General features: G+C 33.9%; 1 protein-coding gene across 1 annotated transcript in view; it reads right to left on the bottom strand.

Annotated features, from left to right (window-relative positions):
• Positions 1-19,246, bottom strand: part of nphs1 (NPHS1 adhesion molecule, nephrin) — a 177,781-nt gene that overhangs the window by 60,205 nt on the left and 98,330 nt on the right. The window contains exons 12-16 of the mRNA XM_056473002.1: positions 11,532-11,673; positions 8,426-8,550; positions 7,899-8,067; positions 5,797-5,926; positions 2,007-2,179 (exon numbers count right to left, since the gene is read on the bottom strand). Of these exons, the coding sequence (XP_056328977.1) occupies positions 2,007-2,179; positions 5,797-5,926; positions 7,899-8,067; positions 8,426-8,550; positions 11,532-11,673 (739 nt within the window). The remainder of the gene's footprint in view (positions 1-2,006; positions 2,180-5,796; positions 5,927-7,898; positions 8,068-8,425; positions 8,551-11,531; positions 11,674-19,246) is intronic.

The following is a 19,246-nucleotide window of genomic DNA, read 5'->3' as shown; positions in this document are numbered from 1 at the left end:
GTAAATATGGGATAAGTGATTGATTCTATTATTTATCATAATTGATGTGTATGTTAAACAAACAAATAAACAAACAAAAAACAAATAAATAAAAAAAAATAAAGGGATTATTTTTATTGATTTATGGAACAGAAAAAAGTATCTGATTTATTTATTTTATTGTTTATTACACATTTATTAATTCATTACTATGCATTTATTTTAAATCAATGAACAAATCAATTTACATTGAGTAATTAGTTATTTATGTAATTATGGGATAAGTAAAGGATCCCATTATAATTGATGTACATGTTAAATAAAAAAATAAAAAAATTAATAATAAATAAATAAATAAATAAAACGATAATTTTTAATTATTTATGGAACAGAAACATTTACACATCTATTAATTCATTTATTATAATTCAATGAACAAATCAATTTAAATTAAACAATTTGTTAAACAGTTAAATAATAAAATAATAAAATATTGTGTTTATTTAGTTATTTATGTAAATATGGGATAAGTAAATGATCATATTATTTATCATATTTTGATGTGTATGTTAAATACATAAAAAATAATAAAATAAATTATAAATAAATGAATTATAAGCAAATTAATAATTAATGGGATTATTTATTTAATAGAAAATTAATTTTATATATATATATATATATATATATATATATATATATATATATATATATATATATATATATATATATATATATATATATATATATATATATATATATATATATATATATATAATAAATGTGTAGAGCCTAAAAAAATCTATTGCAAAATGGCTTACATTAAATACAATGGAAATTAAGTCGACACATGTATTGACTTCTAAAGCCCATTATTTTTTAATATCTATTCAATGCCAGTAAATGACTTAATCAATTATTAACTAACAAGTCCAACCATTATAACCAGTTTTGTTGACAACATTAGCATATCATGCAAAATGATTTTGATCAAGCACTGATTTGTAGCCCTAGTATATGCAGTTGAAGTCAAAATCATTAGCCCTCCTGTGATCCTGTGTAAATTATGTTTAAAAAAGCAAGGAGATTTTCACAGTTTTCTTCTGGAGAAAGTCTTAGTTGTTTTATTTCGGCTAGAATAAAAGCAATTTTTTATTTTTTACAACCATTTTAAGTTCCATACCATTGGCCTCTTTCAGCAATATTTTATTTCGACTGTCTACAGAACAAATCATAGTTATATAATGACTTTTATATAATAAAAGTTTTATAATTGCCTTATTCTTACTTGTCTGATTAACCCAAGTAACCTAGTTAAGCCTTTAAATGTCACTTTAAGCTGAATACTAGTCTCCTAAAAAATATATTGTACATAAATATTATTTACTGTCATCATAGCAAGGATAAAAGAAATCAGTTATTAGAAATGAGTTATTAAAACTGTTATGTTTTGAAATGTGTTAAAAAAAAAACTTCTTTCCGTTAAACAGAAATTGGGGGAAAATATGGGAGATGGCTAATAAATCAAGAGTATGCAGTTGAAGTCAGAATTATTAGCCCCACTGTTTATTTTTTTCCCCAATTTCTGTTTTCTTTTATCTTTGCCATGATGACAGTAAATAATATTTCACTAGATATTTTTCAAGACACTTCTATACAGCTTAAAGTGACATTTAAAAGCTTAACTAGGCATGTTGGGTAATTAGGCAAGTTATTGTGTAACGATGGTTTGTTCTGTCGACTATCGGGAAAAAATAAGAGTTTAAAGGGGCAAATAATTTTGACCATAAAATGTTTGGTAAAAAGTTAAAAACTGCTTTTTTCCAAGTCGAAATAAAGCAAAAAAAAAAAAAATACTTTCTCCAGAAGAAAAAATATTATCAGACATACTGTGAAAATTTCCTTGCTCTGTTAAACATCATTTGGAAAATATTTAAAAAAGAAAAAATTCAAAGGGGGGGCTAACAATTATGACTTCAACTGTATATACAGTATATATTTAAAAAAACACATGCTGGTAAACTCACAGAGCACATCGAGACTGTAGAAGTTGTTGACTCCCTCAGAAAGCACATTACTGAAGGCCTGACAGGTGATCCGCTTCCGCCAGTGATGGGATTCAAGAGTCAGCGACAGCTTACTAGTCCGGGACATCCCACCAAATTCAGCCCTTTTTGGTGCCTGGTCCACTCCCTTCAGTCTGACAGAAACAGAGAGAGAGAAAAAACAAGCCTTATAAAAGACATGACATGATTTACAGTGTTATTTTACATAGACGCTTTATACAAGGAAGAAAAATGTTCAAAAACATTCCCCTCGGAGTAACGTCGCCAAAATAGACTATGAATATTCGATAAAGCCCTTCACAGAAAGAGCGTTCGCCTGCTGTGAAATCTTTTGTTTGCCCGACATGTGTTAGGGTCCCGCGGGGACCATCCGACAAAACCGAGAACCTATAAAAACTGGAAGCAGACCACTCCTCCGCTCACAAACTCTGACACTTTATAGCTGGATTTCTTTGGAAATGAAAGCCGAGGCATAACGTTTTGGCTTGAAAACACATCTGATCTGCTCACAACTGTAATAAAGTTGATTTTTTGGTTTTTATTTCTCCAACTGGCCACATATTGATAGCGCTAGAGACAGATTCTAACAAGGTAATGACTTAGTGATCACCGGCTGCCAGTCGAAATATAATACAGATGTTTTTTTTTTTTTTTTTTTTTTTTAAATGAGGCATTGCCAAACTGCTCATTAGCTTTTTGCAAACATTTCACACTTCAGCAGCACACATTGCCGGGAGCTAGCTCTCTGCAACTCTCACATGGTCACCCACTGAAGCAGGGCTACGCCCAGTCAGTACCTGGATGGGAGACCACATGGGAAAGCTAGGCTGATGCTGGAAGTGGTGTTAGAGAGGCCTGCAGGGGGCGCTCAACCTGTGGTCTCTGTACCCCACAGTATATTGATGTATAACTAATACCCCAGTATATTGATGGGGATTCTATACTGCTCAGTGAGCACTGTCTTTCAGATGAGATGTTAAACTGAGGTCTTGACACTCTATGGTCGTTAAAAATCCCAAGATGTCCTTCAAAAAAAACAGTGGAGGTTTAACCCCGGCATCTTGGCCAAATCTGCCCACTGGCCACCATGGCCTCCTAACCATCTCCATATCTTAACTGGCTTCATCACTCTGTTTTCTCTCCACCAATCAGCAGGTGAGTGGTGTGCGGTCTGGCGCAATATGGCTGCCGTCGCATCATCCAGGCGAATGCTACACACTGGTGGTGGATGAGAAGATTCCCCCCAATAATGTGTAAAGCGCTTTGATTATCCAGAAAAGCGCTATATAAGTGTAAGGAATAACTTCCTTGCTTCTACAAAGAGCTCAATAAAAGAGTTCAAATTCCGCTCTTTTCGAACAGATAGTGAAAGCTCTCTCATCATTCACTCATCCTTTACTTGGTCCAAACCTGTTTGACTTTCTTCAGTAAAACAAAAAAGAAGATATTTTGAAGAACAGTGTTTGGCTATGGAAATCAACAGATACAGATTTTCAGCTTTCTTCAAAATATCTTCCTTTGTGTTCAACAAAAGAAAAAAACTCAAAAAGGAAGCATTAGGGAGAGTAAATAGTACCTTTTCACTTTGGGTGAACTACTTATATGGAGTTATTTACAATTCAAGTGTCTATAGTATTAGTTCAAAAGTTCCTATATTTGGCTTGGGTCACTTACAGTAGATCAATCGTACGGTAGGAGTTGAATGACTATATTTTTGGAGGTCGACTTTTATGTTTTCAAAGTCGAGTCGGCATCAACTTCGCTGATGATGTCATCAATAGAACACAAGATACAAATATTTGCAACATGACACAATTTGCGATTTATTTGCAGGAATATTTGAAGAGTTCAGTGCAAAAGCCGCTAAAAGCCACTTCCACGAAAAATGAGATAATGACATTGAGTGAATGCTTTAGGCACGTAGTACATGTTCAACATATACCTCTTCTAATCTATTTATAATAATGGACAATGCAGATATTGATGTTACACAATATTTTTACACTACATTAGCAAGCTTAGTTTACAATGTTTACATTGACCTAATAATTGTTAGTTTTAATGTTATTGATTAATGCATTTACTTTACAGATTTCACTCATTCATTTTCCTTCTACTTTTTCCCTGGTTTAACACAGCGGAATGAACCGCCACTTACTTGACAGATTTATCTATTTTTAATTTTAGGTGGTTTGTGTAATGTGTTTTATGTTTGGTAAAATACTTTCTAATTGCATCTTTAGTAATTGTCAACTAATTACAATGTCTTGTCCCAATAGGTGGATTTAGAGCCTGGTCTTGACGCAAGAGAAAATTTACTTTGTTAAAAACCAAAGAATTGTCTAAAGTGACATTTTTGAAAAAAGGTTATTTTATTTACTAGCTAAAAACCTTTTCATTAATCATTACATATAAAATGCAACTTCTAAACCTAATTATAGGAGCCTGATAGAAAATGCTCATTTACAAGAAAAGAGGTCTGATGGATTTAGAGGGTTTTGCATCTGAACTCTTCATATATTCACATGCTGTTTGACAGCTCATAACATGCTGCAAAAACAATGCACCATTACCAATGACTAGACCCACACGTAATCTGCGCGCACAAAAATCCGCAGATTTGTAGCCAATCATTGAGTCTATTTATTTACTGCTAGTAGTTAGTGCTAACCACTGAGCGACCGTGCTTCCCTGCTATATATTTTTATGTGCTAATTTGTCTTCTGTGTTGTGTTTTTGCTAATTTGATTGACCCTTTTTGATTAAAAAGTATGGGCGAGAAAATCAAATTTAGATTCAAGAGTCTGGTGTCTTTATGTTTGGTTCATGCCTTATTTATTAATTTAAATTAGTCAATTGTTTTGTTATGGGCCCTAACAAGTTCCTAGACACATTGGCCAAAAAAATAGGAACTTTTAATTTTCCAACGGTCTTAGTGCACAATGTAACTACAGAAGAGTCAAGCTTCAAATAGAAAAAATAACTTATTTTTGATATTTTTGACAGATGCTAATGGTCTAATCTGATTCAATGATCTATGCTAAGCTAAGCTAAAAGTGCTCCCGCCAGACCCGGAGATCAGCTGATTGTATCCAAAAATGGTAAAATTCAACTCTAAGGAAGTTGTAAAATGAGCCTATTGTCAAAAGGAGTGGAGGGTTCCAGTAATGATCAATTGGGTCACAGAAATTGGTGGTCTTATCTTTAATATATGACCTCAGAATCCCTAGCAAACTAAAAATCGTGCCAGTGACATCCTAAAGTAAACTTTAAACCGCTGAGAATAATCCCACAGCATCCTGATAAGGTAAACTTATCCTTCCTCTATACACAATCTAAGGATAGGAAAGAGCCAGTATTTACTCTTTTTATTTCTCTTTTGAAGAAATAGAGGACAACAGTCATCCTCACTGACTGTTTTGTATTTGTTGTGTTTTATTTATCGCAATGTATTAAATACGGTAATTATATTTTTTTGTATGATGAACATATAACATATATAAGAAGTAATACCTGAATAATAGCACAATAGAGAGTACTATGAACACTACATGGGTAATTTTGAAGCCAAATTCCTCAGACCAGTGAGACTCAATATGTTGTATTCGCCTGTGTTCTCAGGTGCAAATCTGCAGTCTGTTGTTGTGAATAAATAAGATGGGCAGCAAAACCCCTTGGGAGTGTTGACTGAATATTACAGTGTTAGCTGAGTGTGTGCTAGTGTATGTGTGTGATGGTTGTGTTTTAGTACATGACGGGCCCCAGACTCCAGCTGATATTTGCAGTGGGATTGCTGCTGCCGGCCAGACAGTCCAGATCCAGAGTCTGACCCCTGCGCAGCTCCTTCTGCTTGGCCACGATCTTCACACTCACTGCAGGAACTGACAATACAGAGAACAACACATTAGAATGAGACTGCAACTGAGTTGGTGAATCTTCTTTTTAAAGCATTTAAAAAAAGTTGTGCAAATAGTCATTTGGCAGATATTTGCATATGCATTATCTTAATTTGTGTATAGTCATTTCACAGATAGACAAATAGAACAGCTCTGTCCCAAAACTACTGACAACTAACATTGTTGATGAGAATATAAATTCTTGGAAAATATTCCTTGGGGAATTTTATTCATTTCATAAAAATAAAAAGTTTAAAAGGTTAGTGAATATTTGAACATTTTATTTTATTATTTTTTAGCTTATTCTGCCATCGTTTTCGTAGAGGAATAGACAGTTAGTTTAAAATAACTAGATTTATTTTAATCATAATCATGTATTTAAATGCATTTACACTCCCTTTTGTGCAATTAAATGCATCCCAGCTGAATGAATCAACAAATAAGCAAAAGAACAAACAAACAAACAAACAAACAAACCAACCAACAACCCAGCCAGCCAGCCAACCAACCAACCAACCAACCAACCAACCAACCAACCAACCAACCAACCAACCAACCAACCAACCAACCAACTAACTAACGAACTAACTAACTAACCAACCAACTAACCAACTAACTAACTAACTATGCAATTAACTAACTAACAAACCAGCCAACCAACCAACCAGCCAACCAACCATCCATCCAAATAACTAACCAGCCAACCAATCAACCAACCTATCTTCACTTCTGACCAATTTAATGCATCCTAGCTGAATAAAAGTATTATTTTAGTTAATGAATGAACGAATGAATAAACAAAGCAGCAAAAGAACGAACGAGGGAACTAACTAACTAACTAACTAACTAACCAATAAACCAACCAACCAGACAGCCAACTAACCAACCAACCATGCAATTAACCAACCAACCACCTAACCACCTAACTAGCCAACCAACTAACCATTCAGCCAACCAACCAACCAACCAACCAACAAACCAAGCCACCTTCCCTTTTGACCAATTTAATGCATCCTAGCTGAATAAAAGTAGTATTTTAATTAATGAATGAACAAATTAATGAACAAACGAGCAAAAGAATGAATGAGGGAACTAACCAACCAACCAACCAACCAACCAACCAAACAACCAAACAACCAACCATGCAATTAAACAACCAACCAACCAACTACTTAACTAGCCAACCAACCAATCAGCCAACTAACCAGCCAAGCCACCTTCACTTTTGACCAATTAAATGCATCCTAACTTAAAAAAATATATTATTTTAGTTAATAAATGAACGAATTAATGAACAAACAAGCAAAAGAATGTATGAGCGAACTAACTAACTAACTAACCAACAAACCAGCCAGCCAAACAACCAATCAATCAGCCAGCCAACCAACCAACCAACCAACCAACCCACCCACTTACCCACCCACCTTCACTTTTGACCAATTTAATGCATCTTAACAGAATAAAAGTATTATTTTAGTTAATGAATGAATGAATTAATAAACAAACATGCAAAAGAATGAATGAGGGAACTAACCACACACCCAACCAACTAACCAGCAAGCCAGCCAACCAACAAACCAACCAGTCAAAACACCTTCAATTTTGACCAATTTAATGCATCTTAACTGAATAAAAGTATTATTTTAGTTGATGAGTGAATGAATGAATGAGCAAATGAACAAAAGAATGAATGAGCCAACTAACAAACTACCCCAAAGTTTTGTATTTACTTGATGGAAATTTCATAGTTTTGCATCTTGTGCAAATTAAGCTGTTTGTGTTTAACAAGACATGCTATTAATGTTTGACAGTCAGATAAATTTCAAAAAATGAAAAACAGAAATTAATATTTTTTATCATGTGCTGCATGACATCTCTGACAAGTGACAAATGTAAACAACACATTATATTATTAACACATGTATTATTTTTTTGTGTGAGTGTGTTGTAAACATACACAGAACCCTGAATTTGGTTTGGGCGGACAGGACTTTTTTGGCTTTGTTGGAGGAGTCACAGCGGTAGGTGGCCAGATTGTCACTGGGATGAAGGGTGAGAAGCAGCTCTCGTGACACACCACGCTCTGAAGACACCTGCTTCGATGCAGTCGGCACGACTTTATTGTTCTGGAGTTTAAAAACACAGAGGATTATTTAATGACAGAAATAAAAGATCATTTAATGAGATAGTTCAACTAAAATGAAAAGTCACAGATCATTTACTCACCCAAACCTGTCTATCCTCTGTTGAACACAAAAGAAGATTGTTTGAAGAATGCTGGAAATCTGTAACTATTGACTTCCATAGTAATTTTTTAATTACTATGGATGCCAATGGCAACTTGTTCCCAAAATTCTTGAAAATGTCTTCTTTTGTGTATTTTAAAGAATAAATCATTTATAATTTTTTTAAAACACTTGAGGGAGAGTAAATGATGATTACATTTTCATTTTTTGAGTGGTCTATCCTTAATCAAAACTACACCTTTAGCCAGGTAAGTTGACCGGTAGGATTTCCACCACTGGAGAAACAGACTAAACGAAGAGTTGAACCTGAGTGTAAGAAGACATTTGGTGAAGGAGCATCTAACCACACCTTCTGAGGAGGATCTAAGAAGAAAAATAACGGAATAAGAGAAAGAGATAATGTGTTAAAAAAAACCTAATAAAAAAACATTATAGTAAGCACAAGCAGTGTTGGGCCTGTTTCGAAAAAACATATTACTTGGGACTCCTTTCAAATGTAGCATGATTAATTGGGCTGTTGATTTAATGTTTTAATATAATTAACACATTTGGCACCTGTCCAACAGTTAAATAAGTGCATCATAGGTTTTTAAAGTGCATTTTTCACTGCAAAAAACTCATCATACTTGGAGTTTGTGTCTCGTTAAATATCTCTAGTTTTATTTTCAGAAATAGTAAGTCATACTTAAGTGAGCTTTGCCTTAATACAAGCAAAATAATCTACAAATGGGGTAAGCTGCCAATGGTTTGAAGTGTTTATTTTTGTTACCCCATTGGCAAATAGTTTAGCTAGTTTTAAGGAAAAATGCCCTTAATTTTGACTAATTATTTTTTTTCTAAATACAAAACAATAACTTTTATTTGCCTAGAACATTGGTTTCCGAAGTGGGGGTCGCCGGACAATGACGGGGGTCGCTTGGTGATTTCCAAAATCAAATTAATTGTATTAAACTATTAGAATTACCATATTTTAACCATAACCCACAGAAGACAAAAATAGTAGTTTTTAATAGTAAAATAAAACATGAAACAACATGAAAATGAAAAGTCATCAGCCTTTCAATTATTTTTTTTATAGGATTGGTGTGTTACGTTAGATTAACAACATAGCAATCGTGTAATTTTTTTTTATTTTTTACATTTTTATTATGATATTTACTGCCACCTATTGCCATTTTTTCTTATTCAGAGTTTCTAAAGCTTTTGTTATTTAACATAATAACTGATTTGAATTGTCTATTGCTGAGTCTAATGGCAATATGTATCGACCGTAGTAAATGCACAACCTGACCTGATGCAGAAAAGACAAACAAAGTCTTTTTCAATTTTTGGCCCAAAGTATTCTTGGAGCTTCATATAATTCAAGAGTTTACACTTAGTTGATGATTGACTATAAAGCGAGTTTGGCATGCTGTCTCAGGAGAGAGCCCTGAGCTCATAAGATCCTTGAGTCCAGGGCTCCCTCCCATTTACAGGGCGAGAGGGGAGTTTGAGCTCTGGTAGGTCTCTAGAACCCTGCTTATTTATCTAGAAATATACTGCTTATTATGAACTTATCTATGGTGAAAATTTGGTTTGGTCAATTCATCTATGTCCGATGTCTTCGGACTGTAGGAAGAAACCAGAGAACCCTTGGGTAACCCACGCAAGCATAAGCAGAACATGTAAACTCTGGACAGAAACGTTCACTGGCCTGATAAGGACTTGAACCAGAGACATTCTTGCTGTGAGGCAACCAGGGGCGAACTTAGTGATTCATGGGCCCTAGCATTTTTGAAAAATAAACTGTTAAAAAAGTATATTTTAATATTTAAAGGAACCTTTGTCTTCCTAATATAAAATTTAAAGCAATAAATTCACAAAGAAAAAAAAACATTCACAAACTATGTACAGCGGTCTCCAAACTTGGTCTGGTGTCCTGCAGATTTTAGCTCCTATACTTGTCTTAATACACCTGGACAGATGTTTCCAGAAAGCCTAGTAAGATCTTGATTAGTTAGCCCAGGTGTGTCTGATTGAGGTTCAAACTAAACCTTGCAGGACACCGGCCCTCCAGGACCGAGTTTGGGCACCCTGATGTACAGTTAATTAGCCATTTTTGTGTTTAGATTATAATAATAATAATAATAATAATAATAATAATAATAATAATAATAAAAACATTTGAACTAATTTAATTCAAATCCATCAAACTAAGCTTGACTGGTGTCACTAAAATCTCTGTGATTGTGAACAACAGCAAGAAGAGAATTAAATTATTACATTTAAGACAAAGGAGAAGCAGATCGGTTTGACTGTAGCAGGGAAATACATCACGCTCGCGATGCTAAAACATTTGCCGTCGATATGAAGAGGAATGATCGCCTCTCAATGCTGCAGGTGAGAGAGATGGCTGTGTGGCATTGTGTGGGACTGACGGCATTACAAGCAGCTCGTCGCAAAGAGTAATGTTAGGAACGGTACAGAACGGGCACATGAGAGTCTCTAACTTCTAAAAACATTCGCTAGTCGATTTTTATTAATTTGGCACTTGGAGAACTAAAAAAATTGGCAACACTGCCTAGCAGTAATCTCTTTGATAGAAGCGCTCACACTTCGCGCATATGCAATACGGACAGAACATAACATTATTAATGGGGGCCCCCGGTTTTCAAAAGAAGTAATAATGTTAAAATCTTAACAGTTGTAGGCAAATTTTACAACATATGATAAAAAATGTATAAAAGAGCTATATGATTAATATAGGTTTCTTGGCATTGGTCGGGGGCCCCTAATTCCCCCGGGTCCTAAGCGGCTGCCTACCTCACTTATTGGTTAAGTCCGCCCCTGGAGGCAACAGTGCTAACCCCTGGGCCACCGTACCACCCTACCAAGGAAAAGGGAGTAGAAGTAGGGGTGGAAGAGGGGATTCTTCATGACGAAGCAAACTGAGGTAAGAAACTCTAGTTATCTAAACTGAGTCAAGAATCATCTGATTAGTGAATCATGCGTTAGCTAATGCAGGACCAGCCATGGTCAATCATAAGCACGTGATCCTCTTGAAATTAGTTTATAAACTTCACTTATAGTTAAACCACTAAATGTTTTCACAATGTTTTTCTTCCTTTTCTAAATGCTGAATTTCTCAGGATCATTTCTGTTGATGGAGAATGAGAGAGCTCCTGCATCCTAGATGAATTGGAATGATATGAGGGCAAGTTATTTTTCATTTTTGGGTGAACTAACCCTTTAATATAGGGATCTGGTTGTTGTTTTAGTGTCAAATTGATTTAGGCTTATCCATTATAAGTTCAAACCAACACCTTTGAATTAAATGTTAGATACAGATGTTAGCAGTGACTCACAGTAAACGATGAGTTCTGCAGCCCGAACGCTAGAGAAGCGTGTGCCTTTGTTAAACGCTTCACATTGCAGAGACAGACCGTTGTCCTCACGGGACACTTTATGCGTCAGGTTAGACACCGTCATCATCCCTCCATTATCCCCCTGCAACACAAAGATTTCACACGAGACCCTTCATTTTTACTGAGCACAATATATGGTCGTCATAAAGGGCTATTAAAAGGAAACGGAAGACAAGAGAGTGGATCATTAAATCTTGCACATTTTTCAAAACATATCTTGTGCTTAAAATACTTATAATCTGAAAAAACTATAGATCAGAAATGAAAATGTGCTCATGCTCTTTCGAACCTACATTTATTCATTTAGCAGATGCTTTTATCCAAAATGACTTACAAATGAGGACAAAATAGCACTTCAAATCATAGCAGTATATAAGTGCTTTTATAAGACTACGTTACTTTAATTCTTTGAATAAAATTAATATTTTTAGTGTACTGTGTCCTATACAGGTGCTTTGTCCAACCCACTCACCTGTGTGAAGCACATTCAGAATTGCACAATGTTTGAAAGATGTAAGGAGTCCTTATAAGAAAGTGCATATGGAGAGGAAAAGAATGTGTCACGTACAGGTGCTTTGTCAAGGCCACTCACCTGTGTGAAGCACACAGAAGTACTCATTCATAAAGAACACAGTTTTTTCCATTCCATTGCACTACTTTTCCATTGTTTTTCAATGTAAAGATGTGTTTGATGGATGTGCATACCTGTTACCCTTAAATTGTTATACAAAGTGTCACCTTAGCCACTCATCAGTGTCAGTTTCACAGCAGTAGACTTATCAGAAGAACTTGCAAGTGTGGCAGGTGGTGCAAGTTTCTGTTTATAGGTGCTCCAGATAGCATTCTTTAATTCATTCAATTCAATTAATCTTTTATTCTATAGTGCTTTTACAATATAGATTTTGTCAAAGCAGCTTAACACAGAAGTTAAAGTAAACTGAAATTGAAACTGTCAGTCTAGTTTTCAGAGTTAAAGGTTAGTTCAGTTTAGTGTAGTTTAATCCATCGATGCACAGCTCCACAAGTCCTAAACCAAGCAAGCCAGTGGCGACATGTTTGTGCTCTAAAAAAACATTGGCGAGTGCCGTCAGGCGAGATTCTGTGTGAATGACCCCTAAAGCTGGATTTATACTTTCGCCTGGCGCCGCATCGCGCACCTCCGCTGAATTGCGCGCGTACCTCATCAAATGGACGAGGCTTTTATACTTGCCGCGTTCATCGTTGTGATATACTTTAAAACGACAGGGGGTGGTCAAAATAAACCCACCGTAAAATCAGACAGATAAACAGAGAAGTAGAAAGTTTCCAGAACTACGTCTTATCATTAATACCATTCAATATTTTTAAACTAATTATTTTTATTAAAAATTTTAATGATTATAAAGATTTTTATAACCATTCTGTTGTTTTTTAATCAAACTTTGATGCACCACTTGCTTTTATTCATATCTCAGACAGTTTTAACTATTAAAGTTTAATAACATTTTAATGACAACAGAACATGGGTTGCTCTACAAATATATATTTTTAATATAGCAAGAATAAAAGCAAAAAAGTACACTTACTAAAAAATAAAGATGTTATTTAGATTTAGTCTGCTCCACAATTCACACATTACTATCTGGCTAGTTTCCGTCCTATACTTATGCTAAAAAGGCAATAATGGCTCAACATTCCTGACCATTATCATGAACTAAGCCCACAAAAACAGGGCACCAGTATATTGTAAACCGATAGGTTCAAATATTCAATACAGTTATCAAAGAAATAATTTGTACCTTAATTATAGTTTTGTAACTATTAAATTGTTTTAAATTCAAAATTGTAATATATACATCAGTGTAAAACCTATGACTGGTGGAAAAACATATTTCTGTTATTGTGTACCTGGCTCTCCACTTTTGCCATGGCCTCTTTTGGCTTTAACAAACTTATCCCTCAGGTTTTTTCAAACTTTTTAACAAAAACTTTCCTCCTTTTCCACGGCTGTTGCAATTTCTAGCCAAGAATTAATAAATGTATTATAAAGGTGTCTGTACAGTCGTACAGTGATTTATATTCAACTCAAATGAAACGCGGCACCCTGCGCATGCGCACACTGTTCACTGGAATCTCAAAAAAAATGGAGAGTTATTAAAAAAGGGGTGCATACAGAGAGGAGAGTGTGTATCACCTAAAGAAGATTCAAGAGTCATGTTCAAAGAACTTTAATAGAATTTTCTGATTTTATTACTAGTGATAGTCAAATGGGGTTTCTGAAATATAGATCAAATGTGAAATGTGTAAAATGTGTTGCTGCTCTTCTCACCAACAAATGACCAGCAGAATGGCATTCAAATCCACTTATCATGTTTTTGTTTAGTCTGTACTTCTCAACATCAAAAGGCAGCCAGTGCTTAAATACACAGTCTTTGTTTATGTTTACTCCATGTAGTTCTAAGAGCTGAGGTGCATATTTTGATTTTCTCAGACGCATCAAGGTGCACAAAGGTCACTATTACACTCTTACACACTTACAGACACACATACACACACTTTAATTTGCTCATTTAAAATCCAGAAACTAAGCTTTTTTTTTTTTTTTTTTTTTACATCTATCTGAAGGGTTGATGCTGCCAACTGATGATCAACTGTAAAAATGACAAATTTTACCTCTTCCCAACAGGGAAAATTGCCAACAATCAAAAATACATGATTATATGGTGTCAAGGTTTTGCAATCAAAAAATGTGGTTATAATGGAAGTCAATTGGGGCAAAAGCAGCCACAAGCAGTAAATTAAAGAGAAAAAAAATTAATCTTATGCTGCACAAAAACTAACAATGCATCAAAGGCAACGTGTTTAGTAATATTTCACATGTCCAAGACTGTGATATAAGTCCACAATTACTTTTTATATTGAAAATTAGCTATTTTTGTGCTCTAAAAAACATTCCCAATTTCTGTGCCTCGTGTTTTTAGATTTCAAGACACACTGAAGGCGTTCTTTGTGAATGGCCCCTAAGAACTGCACTATATAGTCAGAAACATGCAGTTTTAATGAAAAAGTGTCTAATATATATGAAGAAAAGAGTGTGTATCACCTACAGACGCTCAGTGCATCAAAGGCAATGTTGCAAGTAATCTTTCACATTCAAGACTGTGATAAAAGTCCACAATTACGTTTTACATTGAAAATAAGTAATTTTGTGTGTGTGTGTGTGTGTGTGTGTGTGTGTGTGTGTGTGTGTGTGTGTGTGTGTGTGTGTGTGTGTGTGTGTGTGTCTGTGTGTTGTTTTTTTTACCAAATCAGTGACATCATTTATTAATTTGGGCATTAAAGAGTTAAACTTTTTTTTTTAAATAAATAAATTAATAAATAAAAATGTAGTAGTTTGGTGACACTTTATAATAACTACACACTTTATTAAGCATTAGTAAATTGTTAATTCATTATCTATTAAGTATTAACTCTACACTAATAGATGTTAGTAAGCAGTTTATAAATTCAGCTACAAATGCTGTATTCTTGACTTACAAGCACATTTTTAATGATTAATTAGTGATTAATGATTGTATTTTTATACTTTGTTAATAATTATTTTTTCATTGCTTAATTATCACATTATGTACAAATTAGTTATTTAAGAATAGTTGGTGCTATTTTAGGTGACGCAGTGGCGCAGTAGGTAGTGCTGTCACCTCACTGCAAGAAGGTTGCTGGTTTGAGCCTCAGCTAGGTCAGTTGGCGTTTCTGTGTGGAGTTTGCATTTGCTCCCCGTGTTCGAGTGGGTTTCCTCATGAAGTATGAAAATACAATTATTAAGCACATTATACATGTGCTTATAAGTCAAGGATACAGCATTTGCAGCTGTATTTAAAAACTGCTAACTAATGTCTATTAATGTACACTGTAAAAACCCAAAAGGTTAAGGTAACTCAAACCAATTGAGGAAACCGATTGCAACAAACCATCCAAATCCAAAAACTAATCCTAATGAGTACTGTAAACTTAACCATTTGAGTAAATGAAGCAATTTGAGCACATTAAAACCCAATAAATGAAGAGAACTCAAACCAACTAAGTACTGCAAAACCCAATAAGTTAAGGCAACTTAAACCTTTTGAGGAAACCGACCGCAAAAGAAAACCATTTGAGTTAAAAAAAACTAATCTATATGAGTACTGTGAACTTAATCCATTGAAGTTGAAGGATTGAGGAATTTAATTAACTCATTATTTTCAACACTGAGTTCAAAACTCTTTTCAAATGAGTAGAATTAACTTTGTGTAGTTAACTTTTGAGTTAACTACACTCATTTCAGTTGATAGAGTTGACTGTTGGGGTTTACAGTGTAGAGTTAGTTAATAGATATTGAAATAATAAAACTATGCTAATGCCTAATAAATGATTCATAGTTTTGATCAGGACTGAGATTGATTAACAGATTTATGAAAAAAAAAAAAATCTGATGTATTTTTACAGAAGTGTAGTGGATGTTTTCCTCCCAAACATAATAAAGGGTAGGAAATTTGAACAGTGCCCAAGGGTTAATTCAAGTAGTTTCAAGAACCTATGTTTGTTTTTTAATACAGTACTTTAAATCCATATGTCTGAAATTCAAGTACTTTCAAGAAGCGTGGCAACCCTGTGAACAGGTTTAGAACAAATTGAGAGTGAGTAAACAGTAAGCAAATAAAACAACACATTTAAAATCAAATAAATGTACAATTAGCAAAACACATCACTCTTAAATAGTTTTAAGGGTAAAATATTGAGATTACACATTAGTGACTTTATATATTATCTGATTTCTGCACGACCTTCAGGGGAAATGTGTTGAATAGAAGCACTGCCTTGATCGTTTTCATTATTTTAATACTGCTTAATATTTATGCTCATTTGCTAACTTCTAAATGATACCTTCTTAGAGCACTGACCTTGGCTTCACAGCTAATTACAGTCAAACTAGTGCTAGGAAACATATCATGAAGAATAGCTGTGAGTGGAAAAAAATAAAATATTAAATTAACACCAGCATGTAAATGAAAGATCAGATGTAAAACACCTCCAAATGAACAAGGAGGGTCCTGTGAAGCACAGAGCAGCCTCGGGTCGGCTTTTATTCACTTATGTTTCATTCAAATCAGCCTCTGGAGAGGAAGAGCGGGAGATTAAAAAAAAGAGAGAGACTCTAAAAGCCCCTGATCTCACAGAATATTATGTAGTAACTAATAGAATCTAAAAGTAAAAGCAGAGTCTTGATGGAGACTTTGAATCACTCTCGGGTCAAGGCTCGCTGGCTTTATTCTGCACAATAATTGAGAATTATTCCTTTAATCAAGCGCTAGTCTTTCTCGGCTCGGGAGTGTTTAGATGGTAGTTTGTATTGTTGATGAACCAAGACATATTTTTAGAGTTACAAATTAAAGATGTGGCAAGGTGAATGTGTGTATGAATGAATATAATCCTTGTGTTCACTTAATTTTATAGTGTGGATTGTGAAGATCTTTTCTTCGGATGAACCAAAACGTGTGATGTGATTAGGTAAGTGCATTGGCATCAGTTAGCATTATATTATATTATATTATATTATATTATATTATATTATATTATATTATATTATATTATATTATATTATATTATATTATATTATATTATATTATATTATATTATATTATATTATATTATATTTTGACATGAGTTTGACTTACATTTTTAGAAAGAGTTTGTTAAGCTCACCAAGAATTTGATAAATATTAAAACATAGATAACTATTAAATATCAAACTTGAATGATTTCTAATGTACTATGTGTTATAATGTGATTGCAAATCTGGCATGTATTTTTTATTCTTATTTTGTATTATCGTATTAATTGTATATGTTATTAATTGAGGAAATAGTTTTGCTACCTAATATTTCTATAGAAGCCATGATACATGGTTTTTAGGGATCTTTTTTTTAAAACAAAATGCTATTGGTTGTTTAAAAAAGGGGAGGGGCTACTCAATGTGTGATATTATATATAAATACACATACATACAGTTGTTATTAGCCCCCATAAATTTTTAGCCCCCCTTTGAATTTTTTTTTTTTTTTTTTTAATATTTCCCAAATTATGTTTAACAGAGCAAGGGAATGTTCACAGTATGTCTGATAATATTTTTTCTACTGGAGAAAGTCTTATTTGTTTAATTTCGGCTAGAATAAAAGCAGTTTTTAATTTTCAAAAATCCATTTTATGGACAAAACTATTCACCTCTTTAAGCTATTTTTTTCCGATAGTCTACAGAACAAACCATCTTTATACAATAACTTTCCTAATTACCCTAACCTGCCTAGTTAACCTAGTTAAGCCTTTAAATGTCACTAAGCTGTATAGAAGTGTCTTGAAAAATATCTAGTCAATTATTATTTACAGTCATCATGGCAAAGATAAAATAAATCAGTTATTAGAGATGAGTTAACTTAATCATAAAACTATTATGTTAAGAAATGTGTTGAAAAAAATTTTTTTTTTGCTAACTAATGCAAAACAACAGACTGTAATGTTTAGAGGAATGAAAACACGGAATGACTTAGCATCAGACATTACAAGCTTTGTAACAAGTAAAATGAGGTTTAAAAAATCATTGAAGAAATATTTAATGGCACAACATTAAGTGGATTGTTGATCTGGATGTTATGTATGAATTTTTTTGTTTTTGTTTTTTATTAGTTTTTGTTGTTATATATTAATGTAATTTTGTTACATTTTGTTGTAATTTTACTACCTTGGTGGTGGCCAATAGGGATCCTGATAAGTAAATAAATAAATAAATGAATAAATAAATGAATAAGTAAATAAATGAATAAATAAATAAATAAATAAACAAATAAATAAATAAATAAATAAATAAATAAATAAATAAATAAATAAATAAATAAATAAAATAAAATAAAAAAGGCTCGCGGGTACATATGGACACATTTTATGTGTAAAACGAATGCTATGGGTGGTGCTTACCGCTGTATGGATGGCTTTTCATGACTGGTTTGTGCAGTAGCTCACCGTAAACAGCGCCAGACTTGGAAGGCAGAGCATAGCGGACTGGGATTCGAGTCCAGAAAAGGGCATTTCCAGAAACCAAATAAAATGAAACCCAAAAAAGCAGTGTGAGGATGTGGTAGAAGCATATGACCGCGATGGCTTTTCTCTTCTACTTTGCTTTTGAAAACACATTTAGTTTGGGTTTAGAGAAAGATGAGGGTGGGTCAGTCGATACAAAGCTGATATATTAAGCACAACGACAAGCTGACCAGCTGGTTTCACAGACGTGCACAAGGACAACGTTAACACTTACCGAAATTTATCCAGCGGCCTCTGGTGGATTCACATATAAGAAAACTTGCTCCAGTAACATATTTGACATTGTGAAAAATGTACATGCCAACCTCTCATGGATTTGTGAAAACAAAAACTGCAAGGCTACGTAATCCAGGGTACATATTTGTCGGTTCTCAAAAATGTAGTACTGGGCAGATATTTCCAAATAGCCTGGGTTGGGTAAATATTATTAACCTCCTTGGGAAATTATTCATTCGCTCATTTATTTTGCTTCGGCTAGTCTCTACTTCAGAGGTCGCCACAGCGGAATGAATTGAGAAACACCCATACACACTCATTCTCATTCT

Source organism: Danio aesculapii, chromosome 15 (genome assembly GCF_903798145.1).
Source record: "Danio aesculapii chromosome 15, fDanAes4.1, whole genome shotgun sequence".
Taxonomy (NCBI): Eukaryota; Metazoa; Chordata; class Actinopteri; order Cypriniformes; family Danionidae; genus Danio; species Danio aesculapii.
The sequence above is the reverse complement of the archived record's forward strand: the minus strand, read 5'-3'. Positions and strand labels throughout refer to the sequence as shown.